This window comes from Caretta caretta, chromosome 6, assembly GCF_965140235.1.
Source record: "Caretta caretta isolate rCarCar2 chromosome 6, rCarCar1.hap1, whole genome shotgun sequence".
Taxonomy (NCBI): Eukaryota; Metazoa; Chordata; order Testudines; family Cheloniidae; genus Caretta; species Caretta caretta.
In genome coordinates, this window is record NC_134211.1 from 8,851,499 (window position 1) to 8,872,694 (window position 21,196).

The window sequence follows — 21,196 nt, forward strand, 5'->3', positions numbered from 1 at the left end:
AGAAGTGGGCTTTTCATGACAAGGGGACAGTGGTTCTCAGCCGGGGAACGCATACCCCTGAGGGTACGCAGAGGTCTTCCAGGGGGTACATCACCTCGTCTGGATTTCACAAGAGGCTACATAAAAAACACTAGCGAAGTCAGTACAAACTAAAATTTCATGTAGCCAATGACTTGTCTAGACCGCTCCATACCCTGAAATGTAAATGCAATATTTATATCCCAGTGGCTTTATTTGATAATTATATGGTAACGATGAGCCAGGCAGCCGTTGTTCAGTACTAGTGTGGCTACGACCCTTTTGTATGTTTATGTCTGGTTTTGTAAGCCAGTCGTTTTTAGGTGGAGGTGAAACTTGGGGGTACGCAAGATAAATCTGACTCCTGAGAGGGGTCCAGTCACCTGGAAAGGTTGAGAGCCGCTGGGATTGTTATTACCGCGCAGCTGCACGGATAGATGTGGCCTTGCGGGCCGTGAAAGGCATTTTCATTCCATCGCAGGCCAACGGGAGACAAAGCAGGGGTAGAACCCAGGCGCCCTGACTCCCAGCCCTCCCCGGCTACAACCCACTAGACCCCACTCCCCTTCCGGAGCTGGGGACTGAACCCAGGACTCCTGGCTCCCAGCCCCAACCTGTTAGCCCTCCCACCCAGTTTGCCCCCCCCCCCCGCTGTTACAGGAAGTCAGTGTGGAGAAAGCAAAGGTTCAGCTTGTGCGCTTTCTTCACACACGCCAAACCACACGCCACAAGGAAATAGCTGTTTTTGATATCCTAGTACAAGCTGACAGAAAGCCGGGGTGGTTTTTTTGTTTTAACCTCTAGGGTCCCGCTGCAGGATTGCCATTCCCAAGCATTCAAAAATCATACACCAGGTCCCCTGAAATCATAAGATTGGCTTAAAGTGTCTTGGGTGGGGTTGTTTTTTTTCACAATGATAAATCTGTGGTTTTCCTTATTTGACTTCTGAGCCGCCAAGGGTCACTCTTGCTCGTGTCTTTCCCCAAGACAAGGGCTGGAGAGGTGCGCTGTGTTTTACAATACAAAAGACACGATTCGCATCTAAAACACGACGCAAGCAGCTGGGGCTTTATGTGAAATGCCAAATATGGTGACTTGACAACACTGCATCGCTCTCGGCCCGAGGGCACGAAGAACCCAGGTGTCCTGAAGGCTGGAGAGGTAAGATTCTTAGGGCTTGTCTCCTCTGGCGCTGTTCAGCGCTGCAACTTTCTCACTTGGGGGGGGTGGGGGGGTGAAAGCCCCCTCCTCCCCCAGGGCTGCAGGTTTGAGCGCTGTAAAATGCCAGTGGAGACAGTAGCTACGCCCCTCGTGGAGGTGGGTTTCTTCAGAGCGCAGGTGGTGAACTGCGACTACACAAGCTACAGGAACGGGGAGGGATCACAGACTGGGGAGCTAGTTCGGGTGGTAGGGGAGGGCTGTCTGCAATGGGGAGGGATCACAGATTAGGGGTGCTGGTGGGGGGGACAGGGGACGGATTCCTGCAATGGGGAGGGATCACAGATTAGGGGTGCTAGTTAGGGGGCAGGAGGAGGGGTTCCCACAATGCGGAGGGAGCACCGGTGGGGGCACTGGTGTGAGCAGGATTGGGGGTGAACGCCGTGCAGCAGGGAGGCCAGTGGGGATTGCGGCAGGCAGGAGAGCTAGGCAGGGGCTGGACCTTTCAGAAGAGGAGTCCATTCATCGTCTTAACCCGCTGGCTCCCCAGGGTAGACTCGGGGTGTGGGAAGGATTTGCCCTTGTGCCCCACGATCCCTGGGGTTCACAGGCTTCTCAGGGCCGGGCACCCCTGCAGAGAGGGAGCCGCAAGCACTCAGAGGCCTGAGACACATCCAGCCTGAGATCTGAGCTGTCCCCAGGTGCTGCTGTTTCCCCTCTGAACAGCCACCGTGGCTCAGCTGGAGGTTTCACTGGCAGGAGGGGAGGCCCCCCCCGCACTAAACACACACTGAAAAGGACTGAAAGGTTGGGCAGTGTTTAGGGAAAAACTGATTGGGTACAATGACAAAGTTGCAGGTGTCCAGCCTGGGGCATCACTAACGATTGAGGGCATCTAGTCCAGGATGGCTGAAATTAATAAAGGCATCTGGCCTAGGGTGTCGCTAAGAATCAAGGGTGTCCAGGCTGGTGTATCTCTATTGACCTAGGGCATCCAGTTTGGGGCAACGCTGATGACTGAGGGCATCTGGCTGGGGGCTGTGACAGAATGTACCCCTATGCCCACCCCCTACACCTCTATTGTGACAATCTTTTACAAAGTTTGCCTTGTGAGATATCATTTGAAAAGTCAAAATTTGCTGGTCAATACTGTCCTGATAAAATAGGTCTGGCAGCATTGTATGGGAAGTTATAAGATTTTGGTGTTAATAGCAGATATTCCAAACTGAGGTTGGCAAACAGGCCCTGTCTCAAACAAAGGAAAGGGTGCTCTGCTTAATTTGCATTTATGCCGTAAAGAGAGACATCAAGCAGGAAGAGAAACAAAAGAAGCTCCAACAGGTAAGGAAAAGCAGCAGGGAGCTCTTTCTCTCTCACAGAGAGAGAGAGAGAGAAAGAGAGAGAGAACTGGAGAATGGGTCCTGACCTAAGAAGTTTGACCAGCAAGACTGCTGAGAACATGTAGTGAGAAAACTTTGCTTTGAATTTAACATAGTGTGTGAAGTTCGGCACCAGCTGCATTTTAGATTTGTTTCTTGTAACCATTTCTGATGTTCATGCCTCATTACTCGGGCCCTACCAAATTCACAGCTATGAAAAATGCATCCTGGACCATGAAATCTGGTCTCACCCCGTGAAATCTGTTTTTTTGTGTACTATACAGATTTCACGTGGAAGACCAGCGTTTCTCAAATTGGGGGTCCTGACCCAAACGGGTGTTGCAGGGGGGTCACACGGTTATTTCTGGGTGGGTTGCGGTTTTGCCACCCTTACTTCTATGCTGCTGCCTTCAGAGCTGGGCTCCGAGTCAGCAGCTGCTGCTCTCCGGACACCCAGCTCTGAAGGCAGCACCGCCGCCGCCAGCCGCGCAGAAGTAAGGGTGGTTGTACCGGAACCCCCGTTAGAATAATCTTGCGACCCCCCCACCCACACACACACACACACACACACACAACTCCTTTTTTGGTCAGGACTCCTACAATTACCACACTGTGAAATTTCAGTTTTAAATATCTGAAATCATGAAATTTCCGGTTTTTAAAATCCTGTGATCGTGAAATTGACCAAAATGGACCGTGAATTTGGTAGGGCCCTACTCATTACTTATACTCACTTAAAATCTCTCTCTTTTTAGTTAATAAACTTGTTTTGCTGCTTTATCTAATCCAGTGTGTTTAAAGTGAAGTGTCAGGGAAACTCCATTTGGGGTAACAAGGTGTGTGCATATTATTTCTATTGATGAAATGACAGACTTTATATAAACTTGTAGTGTCCACGAGAGGGCTGGGCAATACAGGACATAGATTTCTGGAGGGAAATCTGAGACTGGGAGTGAATTGGGATCACCCTGCAGTATAACCAAGGCTGGTAAGAGCCAGGGTGTGGCTGGCTGGCTGCAGATCACACAGAGATAGCTGGGAGTGAATTGCATGCTGGAAACTCTTTGTGAGCAGTGTCCAGGCTAGAGGCTACAGCATCAAGGCATTGTAAAGGGCACCCCGGATTACAGGGCAGGGGTGACACAGCTACTCATTAGTCTGGATTGTACCCTGGGTCGGTCACAGGGGCATTGCTAAGGACAGAGGGCATCTGATCTGGGGTGACAATGACAACTGAGGGCATCTGGCTCGGGACATTGCTTATGGCCGAAGGCACCCAGTCCTGGGCAACTCTAACGACCAAGGGGCTCCAGGCTGGGGCTTGTCTAACAACTGGAGCATGGCCTAAACTCCACTGCCCTCCCTTTATAGACACACCAGATGCTGCCCGGCTGCCATGACATTTCTAATGAGTCTGCTTCTCTCTCGTCACCCCTTCCTTTTCAATCGGTGCAGCCCACCCCCCTGGCCCTGAGGCCAGCTGCTGCAGTGAGAGGAACCCACAAACCAACTGCAGTGCCCAGGGTTGGTTCTTCCCATCCCCATCCCCGTTTTCCCCAAACCTGGGGCTGGTGCCAAACCAACCTCTCCGCCCTGCTGCCTCCCCATTCAATCCGCTGCCCCACCAGGTGCTTTCAGTTCAGACACCCTCCATCCCATGGGCCTTCCACATGCACCCGGAAGGGGGCTCAGACTGACCGAACCTGGCTCCCTCAATTCAACCCACCTTTGAGAGGCAGCCCGAGCAACAGCAACAGCAGAGGGAAGGCACCTGGGGTCCTGGCCATGTCAGGATCTGGAGCGTGATGGATCCCCGGGGATCTGGGGAGTTAGATGACGCAGGGCATGATGGCAAAGGGAGAAATCCGGCCGGGCGGGCTCACCTGCCCGTTGTGCAGACAGTGTCTGGGCACAGGCGGAGGGGGAAGAAGCCAGCTTGAGGTGCTGGAAACAGAGTTTGGGGGAAATGATTACGCAGATTTCTATCACCCGCTTTTCCCACGGATGTGGGAGGGGGAGAGGAGTGCAGAAGCATCTGCAGAGTGAGAGCACTTCCTTCCGCTCTTCACGCTGATTTCCAGTGACAAAATTCGAAACATCTCATGGGGAAGGTGGGGGAGTGTCAAAAAATCCTGCCTTGTTTGGGTCAGGTGTCCCCGAGCAGCAGGTTTGGGGAGGGGGTGTCATGTCAGGGGACCCCAACTGGAAAAACAGGACTACGTGTAAACTGTGGTCCTGGGGTGCCCTTGCTTTGGGAGTAGGGGTTGTGCCCTTTGGCTCCAAGAGATGCCACTGTGATGGGCTGAATGGAAGAAACTGAGCTCAGATCTTTCCCCCCAGCATCGGGGCGTGACCCCGCAGCTTGCTGGCAGAACCAGGAGGGGGCCAGGGCCTTGGTTAAGGTGCTGTGCTGGAGACCTGCGTTCAATTCCTGGCTCTGCTATTAGCTCCTGGGTCAGGTCCCCGAGCCCCTGAGCCTTGGTGTCCCCATCTGAAAAACGCTCTACCTAGATCGGGGTCTCAAACTCCATTTCCCTTCGGGCCAGGGCCAGTCCTCAAATCCTCCCAGCGGGCCAATAATGTCACTGAAGATGGTGTGTAGAAAAGAAAATGTTTCTAGTGTATTTTTTCTTTCGAATGTCTTGGAAAGAATACCGCTGTCGTACCACTTGATACAATGCTTCGCCTGCCAGAGAGCTTTTCGTGTTTGCCAGACACCTGGCAATGCTTCAGTTCTGCCAGTTTGTTGATGTTTGGCCTCAGGGAACTGAGCCGTTGAAACCTTCAGGATTGCAGCCAGGTGGGCACCAGAGAGTTGTGTTTGCTACGTTGACTTGTTTATGTTCATTGTGGAAAAAAGTGACTTGGCCTCCAGAGCTGACTCCGCCCAGCAACCAATGATGCAACCGCCACGGCTGACTCTGCCCGGCGACTGGTGATGGTATCTCCGTCCCTCTCCCCCAGCCAGTGGGAGCTGCGGGGGGAGGCACCTGCAGCAGACAGAGCCGGCAGCGGGGCTGCATCTCTCCTGCCTGCTCCCCTCCCCCAGGGAGGGATGAAAGAAGTTTTAAAAAAGTTTCTGCGGGCCGCAGCGGGGAGGTTCTCGGGCCGCAGATGGCCCGTGGGCCGGCACTTTGAGACCCCTGACCTAGAGGCTTTAAGTTCCTGGGGGCAGGGACTGTCTCATTGTGTGTCGGGGCAGCAGCTCGCACAATGGGGTTCTGACCTCAGTTCAAGCCTCTGGCTGCTACTGTAATACAAACAGCAATAAAAATAGCATCCCAGTTGGGTAATTCCATTTCATTTCCCTCTACCCGCCATGCCCCCCAGTTGTGGCTTCAACTGACTGCAGGATTCTCTTTCACTTCCCTCCTAAAGCACTGTTCCTGTTAATCACCCCCACATTCCACTCCAGAAGCGGCCGCATCTCAGCGCCAAGTGAGAGATCCTTGTTTAAACAGCCCCCATACCCTCCACCCCCACCAGCTGCATCTCACGAGGAATCTACTGTAGACTTCAAGTTACGAAGCTCCTAACCCCCTCACTTCCCCAGAGCGGGCCTGTAACAGCGTGGAGACCTTCCTGCCACCAGCCCCACCAACAGCACCTGCTGCTGGATTGACCCCCGCCCCCCCTCCAACCCCAAGGGAATAATTCCCTACCCCCACTGTATTGCCACAGAGGGCCAGTGGAATGATTGAATCTAACAGAAGACATCTCTGCTACAGAAGCATGGACGGAGTAGACGCCTAAACCCCTCCCCATGTGGTCTAGCCACACAGAGTTGGGTCTCGTCTACACTAGAAAGAGTCTGCCGTGTAGCTTATGCCGTGTTGTTGCAGCCAGGCTGGTCCCAGGATATCAGAGGCAAGGTGGGTGAGGTACTCTAGTATCTTTTACTGGACCAGCTTCTGTTGGTAAGAGAGACGCGCTTACACAGAGCTTTGCTTCGGGTTTGGGAAACGTGTAGTTTATAGCACAGAGTTCCTCAAACTGGGGGCCCTGGCCCAAAAGGGGGTCACAAGACTATTGTAGGGGGGTCGCGAGAGCAGTGGCTGCAGGCCAGGCGCCCAGCTCTGGAGGCAGCGCTGTTGCCAGCAGCAGCGCAGAAGTAAGGATGGCATGGGAGGGGGGAGCATCACAGCCTGAACTATTTTCAAAGGGGGTCCCCATCCCAGCAAAAAAGGTTTGAGAACCCCGGTTAGAGCTATACTAGCAAGCCCCCTTGCGGAGACCTAGCTTATGCCACCAACAGAATTCCTTTAGCTTGGCTTCTATCGGTTCCCCAGGCAGAATAAGCTATTCCAGCAACACGGCCTTTTTCACCGGTATCATTGGGTCTCCCCTACGTCTTTTTCCAGCAGAGCTTTGGTGGTCGGGGTGTGATTTATTATTTTTTTTTTAACTGATACAGTTACATTGCATAACAAGATCTAAGAGCTGGAGGTTGAAGCTAGACAATTTCAGACTGGAAATAAGGGGCAAAGTTTCGTGAGAATAATAATTAAGCATAAGAACAACTCTCCACGGGTCACGGTAGACTCTCCATCACTGGCCATTTTTCAATCCAGTTTGGACTGACCTTTTAAAACCAGACCCTTTGCGCTTTCTCCCATGCTGAACTCTCATGCCGGGGAGGGGCTCCCCCTTAAACATCCTCCTCCTTCAAATCCCTCCTATGCCATCAGTCCTACAAAAAACTTGACAGTGTTTAGACCGCTGGTGCTGAGACCACGGTCAGTCATGCTGACCAGCAGTGTCCCATTGTTTCCTTGTACTCCACCATCATTCCGTCTGTATCCATCTGTTGTCTCTTGTTCTAGACTTTGATTGTACAATTTCTGGGACAGGGACTGACGTCTCGTTCCGTGTCTGTACAGCACCAAGCACCGTGGGGTTTTGGTCCACACCAAGGATTCCGAAGCACTACAGTAAATAGAAATGAATAGCAATAATAAAAAAAGTCCCTTCATAACAGAATAACTGAGCCCACACTATGGGGGCTGCACCCCTTTAACTAGACCGGTGTAGTGAAACAGCTACAAATGAGTGTAGACACAACTTTACTGTGGGACACACCCAAACCAAGCAGAATTTAAAAAAAAATAAAACGGCCAGAATTTTTTCATAAAAGATCAAGAAAAGGGGCTCAAACCCAGCCTTAACTTTCCCCCCCTCTGCAGGTCACTTTAAACACTGACATTTGGTCCATTTGCATGGCAGAAATGATGGGTTCTTGTTTTGGGGATTGCTGTTTCACCTTGTTAAATACCACGTCAAACAGCCTTGGAAAAGACAATTCGTACAGAGACAGGAAAGTTCAATTACCACTGACCAGACTCCACACCTCCGCCACACACTGCCGAGAATGTCAGTATATCACTGTGCTAGGCATAAGGACAGGCTGGGTGATTGTAATGGTCCCTTCTGGCCTTCCACATCTATGGTTGGGATTTCCAAGGGGGGATTTCAAACCTGGTCACTTGACACCTTTAGGGTCATTTGAAAATTCCAGTCAATTTATCTGTGATAGTCCAGCCATGTTCTCACACCAAAACCACGTTGACATTGGCCAATGGTTGATCTTCTCCTCAGGTTGATTAATCTACAATAATCCAGCCACATTCTCACACGAAAACCATGTTGACATTGGCCAGTGGTTGACCTTCTCCTCCGGTTGATTAATTTATGATAATCCAGACACAAATGCACAACAACACCATAGTGATATTGGTCAATAGCTGATGCTCTCCTCCAGCCAATTAATCTACGATGTTCCAGCCATGCTGTCATGCCAATGCCACATTGACTTTGGCCAATGGTTGATGTTCTCCTCCCGCCAATGAATCCATAATATTCCAAGCACCTGCTCCGGCCGACACCACACTGATACTGGCCAATGGTTGACTTCCAACGGATGCACTCCCCTAGTGGCCTCTGTCACGTGTGACTTCTCTGATGCTGGATCAGGGCCGAGCTCTCGATGAAGCTTTTCCCACACTGGGGACACTTGTAGGGCCTTTCGCCTGTGTGGATCCTCCGGTGTCGGAAGAGGGTGGAGCTCTGGCTGAAGCTCTTCCCGCACTCAGGGCAGGTGTAGGGCCGCTCCCCGGTGTGAATCCTCTGATGCCTAATGAGGGTGGCGCTCTGGCTGAAACCCTTCCCACACTGGGTGCACTGGTATGTCTTGGCTTTCAGGTGGGACCCCTCGTGCTGAGCCAGACCCGAGCCATCCCGGAAGCTCCTCCCACACTGGGGGCACTTGAAAGGCTGCTCCCTGGCATGGATGCGCTGATGCCGGAGGAGGTTGGAGCTGCGGCTGAAGCTGCGCCCGCACTCGGGGCACCTGTAGGGTTTCTCTCCGGTGTGGATGCGCTGGTGGATGATCAGCGAGGAACTGTCCAAGAAGCTCTTCCCACAGTCAGGGCACTGGAAGGGCCTGACGCCCAGGTGAACCCGGCAGTGGGCGGAGAGCTGGGAGCTCTGGTGGAAGCTCCTCCCGCAATCGGAGCACGTGTAGGGCCGCTCCCCCAGGTGGGTGCGGCGGTGGGCCAGGAGGGCGGAGCGGTGGCGGAAGCTCTTCCCGCAGTCAGGGCAGAGGTAGGGGCGCTCGCCTGCATGGGAATGTCGGTGCTGCAGGAAGCAGGAGGCCTCAGCGAAGTTCTTCCCGCAATCGGGGCACTGGTGGGGCCGCAGTTCTCGGTGGGTGCGCTGGTGCCGGATCAGGTTGGAGCTGCGGCTGAAGTGCCGGCCACAGTCGGCACAACGGTAGGGCTGCTCCCCGGAGTGGACACGCCGGTGTGTGAGCAAGGCCGAGCTGGCCACAAAGCTCTTCCCACACTCGTCGCACTTGAAGGGTTTTTCACGGACGTGGGTCCGCTGGTGCCGCAGGAACTGGGTGCTCAGTCTGTAGCTCTTCCCGCACTGGCTGCAGATGGTCAGCGGCTCCCCCAGCTCGGGTGGCAAGAGGGACATTTGGGGGGTTCCTGCCACACCTCTTCCTGAGAAGGTCCCAGCTCCTCCTCGTTCTCACGCCCGTCCCGGCACCTGCTGGGAGAGAGTGAATGAACCTCAAACACTATGACTCAGGTCCAAGCTCTGATCTCCCCTGGAGCTGTCTGGTTGGCAGGGAGGGACCTGCCCTGCCCTGCCACCTGCCACCTGCCGGCTCTGGGACCTCCCCTGCCACTCTGCTCCTGCAGCCCGTTCCAGCTGGGAGAGAGAGAGAATCCAGCCGGGGCTCGTTCCCTGCGCTGGGGAGGGAGGAGGGGCAAGGGGTTTGTCGCTGATCTCGGTCAGGGCCTATGCAGCCCCTGCCACAATGGGGGACCCTGATCTTAGTAGGGGTCTGTGTGGTGTCTGGTACAATGGGGCTTGATCTCAGCCTGGGTCTGTGCAGGGCCTGGCACAATGGGGGCCCAGATCTTAGTCAGGATCTGTGCATCACCCAGTACAATTCACAGATTCCAAGGCCAAAAGAGGCCGTTGTGATCATCTGTTGTGAACTCCTGCTTAACACAGGCCAACGAACTTTCCTAAAATAATTCCTAGAGCGGATCTTTTAGACAAAAACATCCCCTCGATTTTAAAATTGCTAATGACGGAGAATCCACCACGACCCTTGGTAAAATCTTCCAGTTGTTATTACCCTCACTGTAAAAACATATGTCTTATTTCCAGTCTGAATTTGTCTAGCTTCAGCTTGCACTCATGGGATTGTCTTATATATTTGTCTGCTACATTGAAAAGCCCATTATCAAATATTTGTTCCCCCTGCAGGTGCTTAAAGATTGTAATCAAGTCACCCCTTAACCTTCTCTTTGTTAAACTAAATAGATTGAGTTCCTTGAATCTATCACTATAAAGCCTGTTTTCTAATCCTTCTAATCCTTTAAAAAGAAAAGGAGTACTTGTGGCACCTTAGAGACTAACCAATTTATTTGAGCATGAGCTTTCGTGAGCTACAGCTCACTTCATCACTTCATGTAGCTCACGAAAGCTCATGCTCAAATAAATTGGTTAGTCTCTAAGGTGCCACAAGTACTCCTTTTCTTTTTGCGAATACAGACTAACACGGCTGTTCCTCTGAAATCTAATCCTTTAATCGGTCTTGGGGCTCTTTTCTGAACCCTCTCACCAATGTAGCAACATCCTTCTCTAATTGTGGACACAAGAATGGAACCCACAGTACTCCGGCAGTGGTCACATCAGTGCCAAATATAGAAGTAAAATAACCATCCTACTCCTACTCAAGATACTGCTGTGTATGCATCCGCTTATGCATAGAATCAGAGAAGATCAGGGTTGGAAGGGACCTCAGGAGGTCATCTAGTCCAACCCCCTGCTCAAAGCAGGACCAACACCAACTAAATCATGTCTCATCCCTTTTGGCCACAGCATCACATGGGGAGCTCATGGTCAGCTGATTATCCGCCATGACCTCCAAGTCTTCAGAGGCATTGCTTCTCAGGTTAAAGTTGTAAGCATCATCTACATCCTTTGTTTCTATAGTCACATTTAGCCAGGGGTGAAAGTAAGCTGGTACGGGCCTGTACGGTGTATTGGTAAAAGGTGGCCTTCGGTACCGGCCCGTATGGAGCCAACGTGAAAGCACTGCTGTGGCAAAGGACCCTGCTTTGAGGGCAAAAGGAGCAGCTGCCCCAGGGCCGGTGATTTAAATTGCCCCAGGCGGCGCGGGCCAGGCAGCGTGGCTGGGGGACGCTGACCCCCCCAGCCCCGCCCCTTCCACCCAAGGCCCCGCCTCTTACTCCGGTAAGTGTTGAATGTTACTTTCACCCCTGCATTTAGCCATATTAAAACACAGATTGTTTGCTTGCACCCAGTCTACCAAGCAATCCAGATCGCTCCGTATCAGTGACTTGTCCTCCTCATAATCCATCGCTCCTCCCATTTTGTGTGTTGCCAGTAAACTTTATCAGTGGCGATTTTATGTTTTCTGCCAGGTCATCGATAAAAATGTTAAATAGTGGGGGTGCCATGAACTGATCCCCGTGGGACCCCGCTAGAAATACACCCACTTGGTGATGATTTTACAGTTACATTTTCAGACCTATCACTTCGCCAGCTTTTGGTCCCTCTCATGTGCGCCAGGTTAATTTTACATCGTTCTAGTTTTTTTTCAAAATGTCATTCAGTAGCAATGCCAACACCTTACAGAAGTCTATCTTACATCAACACTATTGCCTCTGTCAACTACATTTATAATCTCATCCGAAAAAACCCCCCACCCAAGTTCTAGCACAGTGGGGCCCCCTGGGCTGTAGGGGAACCCCACTCGAGGGCTGTTAAGTTACTGATCTGATCTATGACACAGGGAAGAGGTGTTTTGACGAATGAGTCACACTTAGCAGTAGAAGTCATTTTGCAAACATCACCTAAGGGCCTTGAAACCACACAGTGTGTTAACCCTTTTCATGCCACGCCAGAGCTGCAAAAAGCAGCCTAAACGTGCCGAGGTGCAGGAGCTAGGGAGTGGTTTCCAGCAGATCCAGGGTTGACAGTTTGGTTCAATGGCTCTCACGCGAATTGCTGGGGGGGGGGGGGGGGGGGGAGATCTCAGCACACGACTCCCCTTCATTGCCTGGGGTCAGTAACTTTGCTCCAAGGAAGTGGTACAAACCACAACCTCCAGTGGGGTCCCGGGGGCTCGCTGCTGGGCTGGGGTGGGAATGGGGGGGACAGCCTGCTGGGCTCAGCTGCACAGACCCACCTCTCCCAGCACCGCCCTAAAGCTGTGTGTGTGGGGGGGTGCTCTCCGGTCCCAGCCCCCCCTTCGGCTCCGACCCCCCCGGCCCTGCGGCCGCTTCGTCCAAGCAACGATTTCCTGCCCCGGCCGCTGTTTCTCTCCCTCCCCGGAGCCGCCGCCCCTGCGCCCCCACTCACCGCCCGGCTGCAGCGCACGGGGTGGGGGGGTTACTGGTTGGTCCCCTGGGGCGCGCGGGGGGGGGGGGCTCATTGCAGACAGGGGGTCCGGCCCCTTGGGCAGCGGATGCTGCCTGAGTCCCCGGCCCAGGGTGCAGGCAGGGGGGTTGGACAGGAAGGTCCCTGCGCTATTGCAACCCCGCGGTCGGCTCGGGCGGCTCCGCTCCGGGAAGATCCGCTTTGGATAGCCCGGCCTGGCGGCCCCAGGAGCCGGGAAAGGCTCTGCACGGGGCGGAAGGATGCAGGGTCCCGCCCGGGGGGCTGGGCTGGAGAGAGGGGGGGATAGATCCCTCCTGTGGAGGATGCACCAGTTCCCCACACCTTCAGGAGAGACCCCCTATCCCTGGCGTACCCACATCCGTTGGCTCCTCTTGCCCCATCTCCGATGCCCCGGTCTCGCCGGGACGGTGGCCCTGCCCAGCTGCCCCAGTGCCCGTCCATGCCCGCCCTGGCACCAGGTCTTGGTTTGGGGGTTCAGCTGGGACCCCGAGGAGCCGGCGTTGGGGGAGCTCAGCGGACTGGTGCAGATTCCCTGGGGCGGATAACACAGACCCCCTAGCTAGGGCTGTGTGGGGCAGGGGATCTGGACCCTTGCAGGCTCACAGTCCCAGAGCGAACTCACAGCAGGAGCAGATATTGGGGGACCCATTATGGACCTGGCTGGACTTTAATGCAGCGCCCCACAAAATCCGGGAATTCCGCCCCTCACAGGATGGTTCTAAAGAGGGAACCATTCTCCCTCCCAAAGAGCCCCCAGGGAAACCCCAGGGGGCTCTTTCTCTGATGTATCCAAGGCCATTATAACTGGGGCTCCAGGACCAGAGCCAGGAGAGTGCAAAGCATTGGGGCAGGGGGTCATTCCCCAGGCGCCACAGTGATCACAGCCAGCTGGGAACTAGGGCCTCACTGGGGAGCCAGGTCTGGACACCTGCTGGGAATGGATAGTTTGGGGCAGGGCCCCAGAATGCCTGGGAACCTCCAGCATCTCCAGGCCCGGGAGGGGACTGTCTTTTGTAAGGAACAGGCCAAAACACTGTGTTCCCCTATGATCTGATCTGTAACCACTGCTCTAGACTCCACGCCCCTCCCAGCACTGCAGACAGAACCCAGGAGTCCTGCTCTACCCCACATCCCTCCCAGAGCTAGAGAGAGAACTCAGGAAAGCTGATCCTACGTTCAGTGCTTGTCGACCAGTTAATTGTGTGGCTTGTGGGCTAAAAGCTTAGCCACATCCCCCTCTGGGGGCTGGTCCACAGAACAAAAGGGGCTCAGGCCACGCCAGTCACCTATGAGATAAGATTCTTAGAGTCGCACATGATGGGATTGTTTTTCCTAGTTTCCTTTAAAAAAAAAAAATCCTTGTTTATTGAAGTCACACAGTGAGAAACCGCCCTGCAAAGACCAGGTTTGACTGTGAAAAGCCCATTGGAATCTGACAATTCATGGGTTCCTGCCCCCACATCACCCATTTTAGGTCAAGGAGATGGGGTGTGGCCAGATACCTGGGAGCTTCTCGGGCTGCTCTGGGCCCAGGAGAACTAGGAGCTTGGTAAGCGCTGTGGAGAGAGGAGCTGGGTGCCCCCCACCTGGGAACATCCATCTGTCTGGCTTCTCAGGGAGCAGCCCCTCCTGTTCCCAGCAGCCTATTGTGTTCACGCACTCCATGGCTCCCGAATGTGGCTGGGGGCACTCTGCTGCACTGATCTCCTGTGCTGCCCTGAAACTTGCTGCGGGGGCAAAGGGGGGAACCTTCTGGCCTCAGCTGCACAGACCCCGCCTCCCTCCATGCAGCTCCCAGGGCTGGCTGGGGGGAATCTCTCTGGTCCCAGCTGTGGTTCAGGCTCCCAACCCCTTGTCCCTGTGGCCACTTCCTCCAGGCAGGGGATTTCCTGTCTCAGCCGCTGTTTCTCTCCCTCCCCCGGAGCCGCCTCTCACTGAGGCTCTTCTCTGCATCTCCCCTGTGCCCGGCACCCCCACTCACTGCTCCAGCTAGGAGGGGTCTGTGGCAGTTGGAACTTTGAGGCTCAGGAGGTTCCAGGGTCAGTGGAACATTGGGGCCTGGAACCTGGGCTAGATGGAATCTTGGGGTCAGGAACGTTCCATAGCCATGGGGGCAGATGGAACACTAAGGCTTGGAAAGTTCCGTGACTGCTGTACATGGGAGCAGACTGGGTGCAGTTGGGATGGGGTTGTGTCCTTTGGGGTCCGCTGAGGAGAGGGAGAGACCCTAGCTGGCTTTCCCCACCACCACCCTAGAGATAGAGGCATTCGCCTCTCTCGGATACTTTTTTGAGATCCTCACTGAGGTGAGATGGGACTGATGCCAGCCGTTGCAGACTGAAGTCCCCTCACCCCGGGCAAGGGAGATCAGCAACCAGAGAATGCTGGGAGAGATGGGGTTAAACCACAGGAACCTCCCACTAAGCAAAGGAAATCTTGCTGCAACCTTACACCCCTTCAACTTGCCCTGGTTATCCAGCATCTTCCACTGGCTGGGTGTGACACAGCCATAGGAGGACTCTTACCCTCTGGACCATAATTCCTGAGTTGGCTGGGCAGGGTCGGGAGGGATCCTGATGGGTTTGGCTGAACTGACCTGTCCTTTAGACATAGCCCAGGGAGTGACACACCTTATAGAAAATGGTCACTTCGCTTCAACCCTTTAGATAATAATTCACAAGCCGAGTTAGGTCCCATTCAGCCACCCATCCTGAAAGGTTGATGGCTCATTTATCCTTCTGGGAAATTCCTGAGAGTCCAAGTCAACGTGGATCTTACTGAAACAAGATTTGTTAGGAAAAACAAGGAGACATCCACATAAAGGTATCCAAGACCAAGGTGTCCAAATTAGCCAGGTCTAAGGCATCCCACCCTTGCCCAAACTGGGCCACACAACTCTGTCATGGTAGTAAAGAAATAGTAAGGTCTCACACTCCCATTTCTTTGTTTGCATTACATAGCATCTCGGGGCCCCGTTCTGCTGGGCGTTGCACAGAAACACACTCAGAAACACCTCCTGGCCTGAAGAAATTACCAATTAAACAGAGAAAAAGACAGATAGGGAAATTGAGACAGAGATGCCCACAATCTCATGAAGAGGCTGGGGCAGTCACGGAACCAGATTTGTAGAGCTCTAGCCCAGTGACTTACATGTAAAACACTGCCTCCGAGTGCCCGGAGAACTCATTCCCAGGCTCACCCTGGGGGACCCTGTTCTTCTGTAGTCACATCTTGCAGCTCTACCAGTCCATTTCCTGCGGGGTTCCAATGATCACACCAGTTAGCCCCACAAACTGCCTCACAGCAATTGATCTCCTTGAGTCTATCTATTTAGCTTGACAAAGAGAAGGTTATAGACTTGATCACAGTCTAAGTACCTACAGGGGAAACAAATATGTGATAGTGGGCTCTTACATCTAGCAGAAGAAGGTATAACAAGTTCCAAAGGCCAGAAGTTAAAGCTAGACAAATTCAGACTAGAAATAAGGTGTCAGTTTTTAACATTGAGAGTAATTAACCTTTGGAACAATTTACGAAGTGATGGATTCTGCGTCACTGGCAATTTTTAATCAAGATTGTTTGTTTTTCAAAAAGCTCTGCTCTTGGAATTTTTGGGGGGAAGTTCTATGGCCTGTGTTCTGCAGGAGGTCAGATAGGCTGATGACAATGGTCGTTCTGGCCTTGGAATCTATGAATGTTACTTTATCATTTTGACTTTTACTTTATATTAAAATTTATAATATAATACTGCCACGCTCTTATACACAGTGCTTTTCCTCAAGTAGATCTCAAAAAGTGCTTTACAAAGGTCAAGTATCATCACCTCCATTTTACAGATGGGGAAACTGAGGCACAGAGGGGTGACATGACCTGCCCAAGGTCACCCAGCAGGCCAGTGGCAGAGCTGGGAATAGAATCCATGTCTCAGTGCAGTGTGCGATCCACTAGACCAGGGGATCTCACAACAAATTTTTTGGGGGCCTCAGAGTGCGGCCACCAACTCTTGCTGGTGGCCGCGCTGACAAGTTTTCCTAAAATAGTTAATTAACTTTAGGAAAAACATATAAATATGCACATATGTCCAAATCATTGTAATTTATGTAGGGTTTTTTCAGACTCGGTAATAAAAATAATTTACAGCTGTCTCTATTTGTTACTGGACATAAACAGAATAGAAACACAAATAAGGTGCTTCCCGTGTTCTTGTCTTTTTTGTGGTTTCTTTTGCTTTTTTGGTTGCGCTTTTTCTTCCCCCCCTAAGACTTGCTAGCTGATAAGTTTTCTGCTGTGAAAGTGATCTTTGTATGTTTGCTAATATCACTTTTCACAGCAGACTTACTCAGCCCCGGCAAGCCCTGGGACAGATTAAGCCCTGGTTGGAGAGGTGGGCAGGGAGGCAGCGGGGCCCAGGGACAATAGGGGTGTGCATAGGGGATGGTGAGCCTGGGGCTGGAGCCTGAACCAGAGCCGCCACTGCGTGGATGGAGACCGAAGCCCCATAGCTGAAGCCTGCCCACCTTACCCCGGGAAAGTGGGGAATTTACCTGCTGCCTGCACCTGCAGCGTGTCTGTCTCCAGAGGGGGGCAGAGACCAACCACTGCTGGCGGCCCTGGGACAGGGGCCACTGCTGTGTGCCCCTCTGCCCCCATCACAGCCCAGGAGGCTGTTGCCACAAGAAAAGGCCCTGGTGGCGAAACACTGCCCTAGACCACACTGCCTCTCAGATAACAGAAGACATAATTAGTCAAAACAATAAATAAAATGAAATATTTTCCCCAATAATATTTTGTGAAAAATTATGAGCTTTCAACAAATCGGGGTGAAAATCAAATTTTTAAAATCTCTGACATTCAAAGTTTTCGTCCCATGGGAAATTCAATCAGTTTAGGGGTTAGCAGCAGACTCACAGAGTCATAGAAATGGAGGGCTGGAAGCGTCCTTGAGAAGTCATCTAGTCCTCTCCTCCACACTGAGGCAGGATCAAATATACCTAGACCCTCAATGAGAGGTGGGAGCTGTCCGAGATCCGGAACTGTTCTTAAAAACCTCCAGGGCCACAAATTCCACATAAATTCTGATACACGCTCCAGTCACCAGAGGGAAGACAAGAGGACATCTCTGTGCAAGCAGGGGGTGCATACCCACTCCAGAAATGTACCCACAATGCCCCTTGTGACGAAGTGGGGGATTTTCTTGTTTTTTCCAATGGTTTGCATGCAGAGGGGGTGGGACTCAGTTTCCCTGTGTGTTACTGGTTTAACGAGGTGATGGGAGAGGGAATTTGTTGTTACAGAGGACCGGCGAGGGAACTTGGGACCCCAGCCAATGGCCTGGAGAATGGATACCCCAGCAACTGGTGACCTGGCGACCCGGAGGCTCAGCTCAGGAGTCGCCCTGAGAGTTTCCTATGCTGTGTTCAAACGCTCAATAAACCCTCCTGTTTTACGTTGGCCGAGAGTCGCTCCGGTCTAGAGAACAGGGTGGCATTATTCCCTTTGGGAGTGGAGGCCCCGGAGGTCCAGAGCAAGTGGACTCCCTGAGGGGGCCGATGGCGAGAAACAGGTGTACTAAGGCTCAGAGAGGTGCGGCTCCAGGAGGTGGAGGGGTTTAACCCCCGAGACAGAGTGGACCCCCGAGAAGGGCTGTCACACTGAAGGGGGTTCCCCCCACGGACCGCACGGGGCTATGAGTGGGCACGCCTTGTGAGTGCGAGACACCCCTGTGCGGGCAGGGCAGGTCCCCCGCTGGCGTCCCTAGGCCGTGTGCATTTTCTGGTGCTTGGCGAGGTAGGAGCTGAGGCTGAAGCTCTTGCAGCAGTCGGGGCATTTGTAGGGTTTCTCTTCCGAGTGGATCTTCTGGTGCTGGATGAGGGTGCAGCTCTCGCGGAAGCCCTTCCCGCAGTCCGAGCAGCGGAAGGGCCGCTCCTCCGAGTGGGTCCGGCGGTGCTTGTTGAACGCGGAGCTCCAGTTGAAGCTCTTGCCGCACTGGGCACAGTGGTAGGGCCGCTCCCCGGTGTGGGTGCGCTGGTGCTTGATGAGGGTGGAGCGGTGGCTGAAGCTGCGCCCGCAGGCAGGGCACCCGTAGGGCCGCTCCCCCGTGTGGACGCGCCGGTGCTGAGCCAGCTGGAAGCTGTGGCTGAAGCCCTTCCCGCAGTCAGGGCAGGGGTGGGGTTTCTCCCCGGTGTGGACGTGCTGGTGGGAGCGGAGGTGGGAGCTGCGGCCGAAGCTCTGCCCGCAGTCGGGGCAGCGGTAGGGCCGCTCCCCGGTGTGGATCCGCTGGTGTTGGATGAGCAGCCGGCTGAGCTTGAAGCTCTTCCCGCACTCAGCACACTCATAGGGCCGCTCCTCGCTGTGCACCGTCTGATGCCGGCTCAGGGCCAGTTTGGTGCCAAAGCTCTTCCCGCACTGGGGGCACGGGTGAGGCCTGTCCTCTGCACCCATCTCACCGCCCACGCCAGGGCGTTCCCCGGTGTGGGCGTGCTGGTGCTGGATCAGGTAGGAGCTGTCCCCAAAGCTCTTCCCACAGGCCGCACACCTATAGGGCCGCTCCCCGGTGTGGGTGCGCTGGTGCTTGGCCAGGTGGGAGCTCTGGCTGAAGCCCTTCCCGCAGTCGGGGCATTTGTAGGGCCGCTCCCCGGTGTGGACCCGCTGGTGGACAACTAGGTGGGAGCTGACCCCAAAGCCCTTCCCGCAGTCGGGGCACTGGAAGGGTCTCTCGCCCGTGTGGGTGCGCTGGTGCTGGAGGAGGTGGGAACTGCAGGTGAAACCCTTCCCGCAGTCAGGGCATTGATGGGGCCTCTCCTCTCTGTGGGATCTCTGGTGCTCAGCGAGGTCTTTGTATTGAGAGAAGCTCTCCCCACACTGCCCACATATGGCCAGTCTCCCCTCCGGACACCCAGAGGAGTCTTGGAGCTGCCAGGGATCTCCCTCTCGCTCAGCAGAGCTCTCCCTTGGGAGGTTTCCTCCCTGCCGTCCCGCCCCACCGACGTCTCCCTGCTCGGGGCTCCAGGACGGCGCGTGTCGCTCAGGTTCTGCAGGCCCTTCTTGCTGGGGATTCTCCTCCTCGTTCTCACTGGCTGCCCCGGCACCTGCTGGGAGAGCGAGAGAGAGAATCCAGCCAGGGCTCGTTCCCTGTGCTGGCGAGGGGAGGCCAAGTAGTTGGTCACGGAGTGGAAAACCTGATGGGCAGGAAGCGAAATCCCACAAACCCTTCCCTGAAGAGAGAGAGGAGGGGCGGGGTCTGCTCCAGCGGCCCAGCTGAGTCCCCAGAGAAAGACTGAAGGGAGGGAGGGCTCCTGCCAGGCATCAGGCAGGACAAGTGGGAGCTGGGAGTGACACCTCCCATGAGGACAGGGCACCTGCTGAGTGAGACGAGATGATTAGGGAATTATTTATATTTGTATGTGATACGAAGGCTAGGACCGAAAACTCAGAGCCTTGAATAACGAGGATATATCTGAAACTCATATTGCAACGCTCATTTAATCTTTTATAACAAGGACGAAGGAAGCGGGGAGTACCAGCTGGTATTTAAGGTGGGGATCAGGCTAGATCCCACCCTTGTGTAAATGGGCATCACTACACTGGAGTCAATGGGCCAGATCCCAGCTGGTGCGAATCAACGAGCAACACGGATTGACATTAGCTGTGGATCTGGCCATACATTGCTAGAGCCCGATACACGGAGCTGTGTCGGGCCAAACCCTTGTACGTTGCATCCCTTTCCCGCCTAGCACCCTTTGCCTGCCTTTGCCTCTTAAGGGTGAAAGCTCTTTGGGTCAGACACTAGGTCTCTGTGTTTATGCAGCACCTGGCACCGCGGGGCAAGGCGTGTACGTGCTGCCACACTAGCGGAGACAGAACTGGGGGCTCCCGGTGGCTTTGCTGGGATCCCAGCGTTTCCCTTCCCTCCTGGAGGGTCTCCGAGCCGGTGTGGCTCATTCCTCACCTGGGTGGGCGCCTCTCGGGGTCTCTCTTTCCTCGGAGCCCTGGAGATCCAGGGCCCTCGGCTCTTCCCCTGGCTCCATGTGGGGGATCCCGGCCGGGTTGGGGTCGGGGAATCCTGTTTAGGAGAAGAAACCGGTGAGATGCGCCTGGGGGGTGAGGGGGGGATGTTCCCATGGGCTCTTTGAGGCAGGGAGACCCCTGGGGGCAGATGGGCCGCGCCCCCTGCAGGGGAATCAGGGATCTCCAGGCACACGGGGCCGGGGGGGGGGCAGCAGCTGGCCCCTTGTAGCGATGGGTCCGGGCACGGCCCCATGGAGGAGCTGCCGCTGGGATCTAAGCACGGGGGGTTTATTGAACATGCACGGGGAGGGCAGGGCTGGAACAGGGACCCTGCCGGCCTCAGCTGCACAGACCCCCGGAGCTGGATGGGGGGGTCTCTCCGGTCCCAGTTCGGCTCCGATCCGCCTCCCGGGCAGCCATGTCCTGCCTCTGCGGCTGGCTCTCCCCGCTCCCGCCGCACGTGGCCTGGGACCGCGCCGGCCCCTCCCTTCCGGCCCGGGGCTCGGCGGCTCTCGGAGCTCGCTGGTTTTAACTCTGAGCTCGCCAGAGCACCGGCAATCGAGAGACCCCCCCCGCCCCGAACAGGCACCAAAGACCCCGGCGCGGAGCAGTGTCTAACCCCCGCCCCAGGGCAGGTGGGGGATACTCTGCACCCCACTTGCAATGGGGGATCCTCGCACCCTCCCTCAGAG

General features: G+C 54.5%; 2 protein-coding genes across 2 annotated transcripts in view; both read right to left on the minus strand.

Annotated features, from left to right (window-relative positions):
- The window catches only part of LOC125638525 (integrin alpha-L), a 29,294-nt gene extending 24,694 nt beyond the window's left edge, over positions 1-4,600 (minus strand). The window contains exon 1 of the mRNA XM_048854412.2: positions 4,282-4,600. Coding sequence (XP_048710369.2) covers positions 4,282-4,342 — 61 coding nt within the window. The 5' untranslated portion in view covers positions 4,343-4,600. The remainder of the gene's footprint in view (positions 1-4,281) is intronic.
- LOC125638558 (uncharacterized) lies at positions 4,385-20,966 on the minus strand. Its single transcript, XM_075129076.1, is given in 6 exon segments — positions 4,385-4,460; positions 8,422-9,583; positions 17,932-18,034; positions 18,258-19,588; positions 20,446-20,559; positions 20,858-20,966. Coding segments are annotated over 6 exon segments (2,853 nt in total). The 5' UTR covers positions 20,925-20,966.
- Positions 20,967-21,196: the final 230 nt, after the last annotated feature.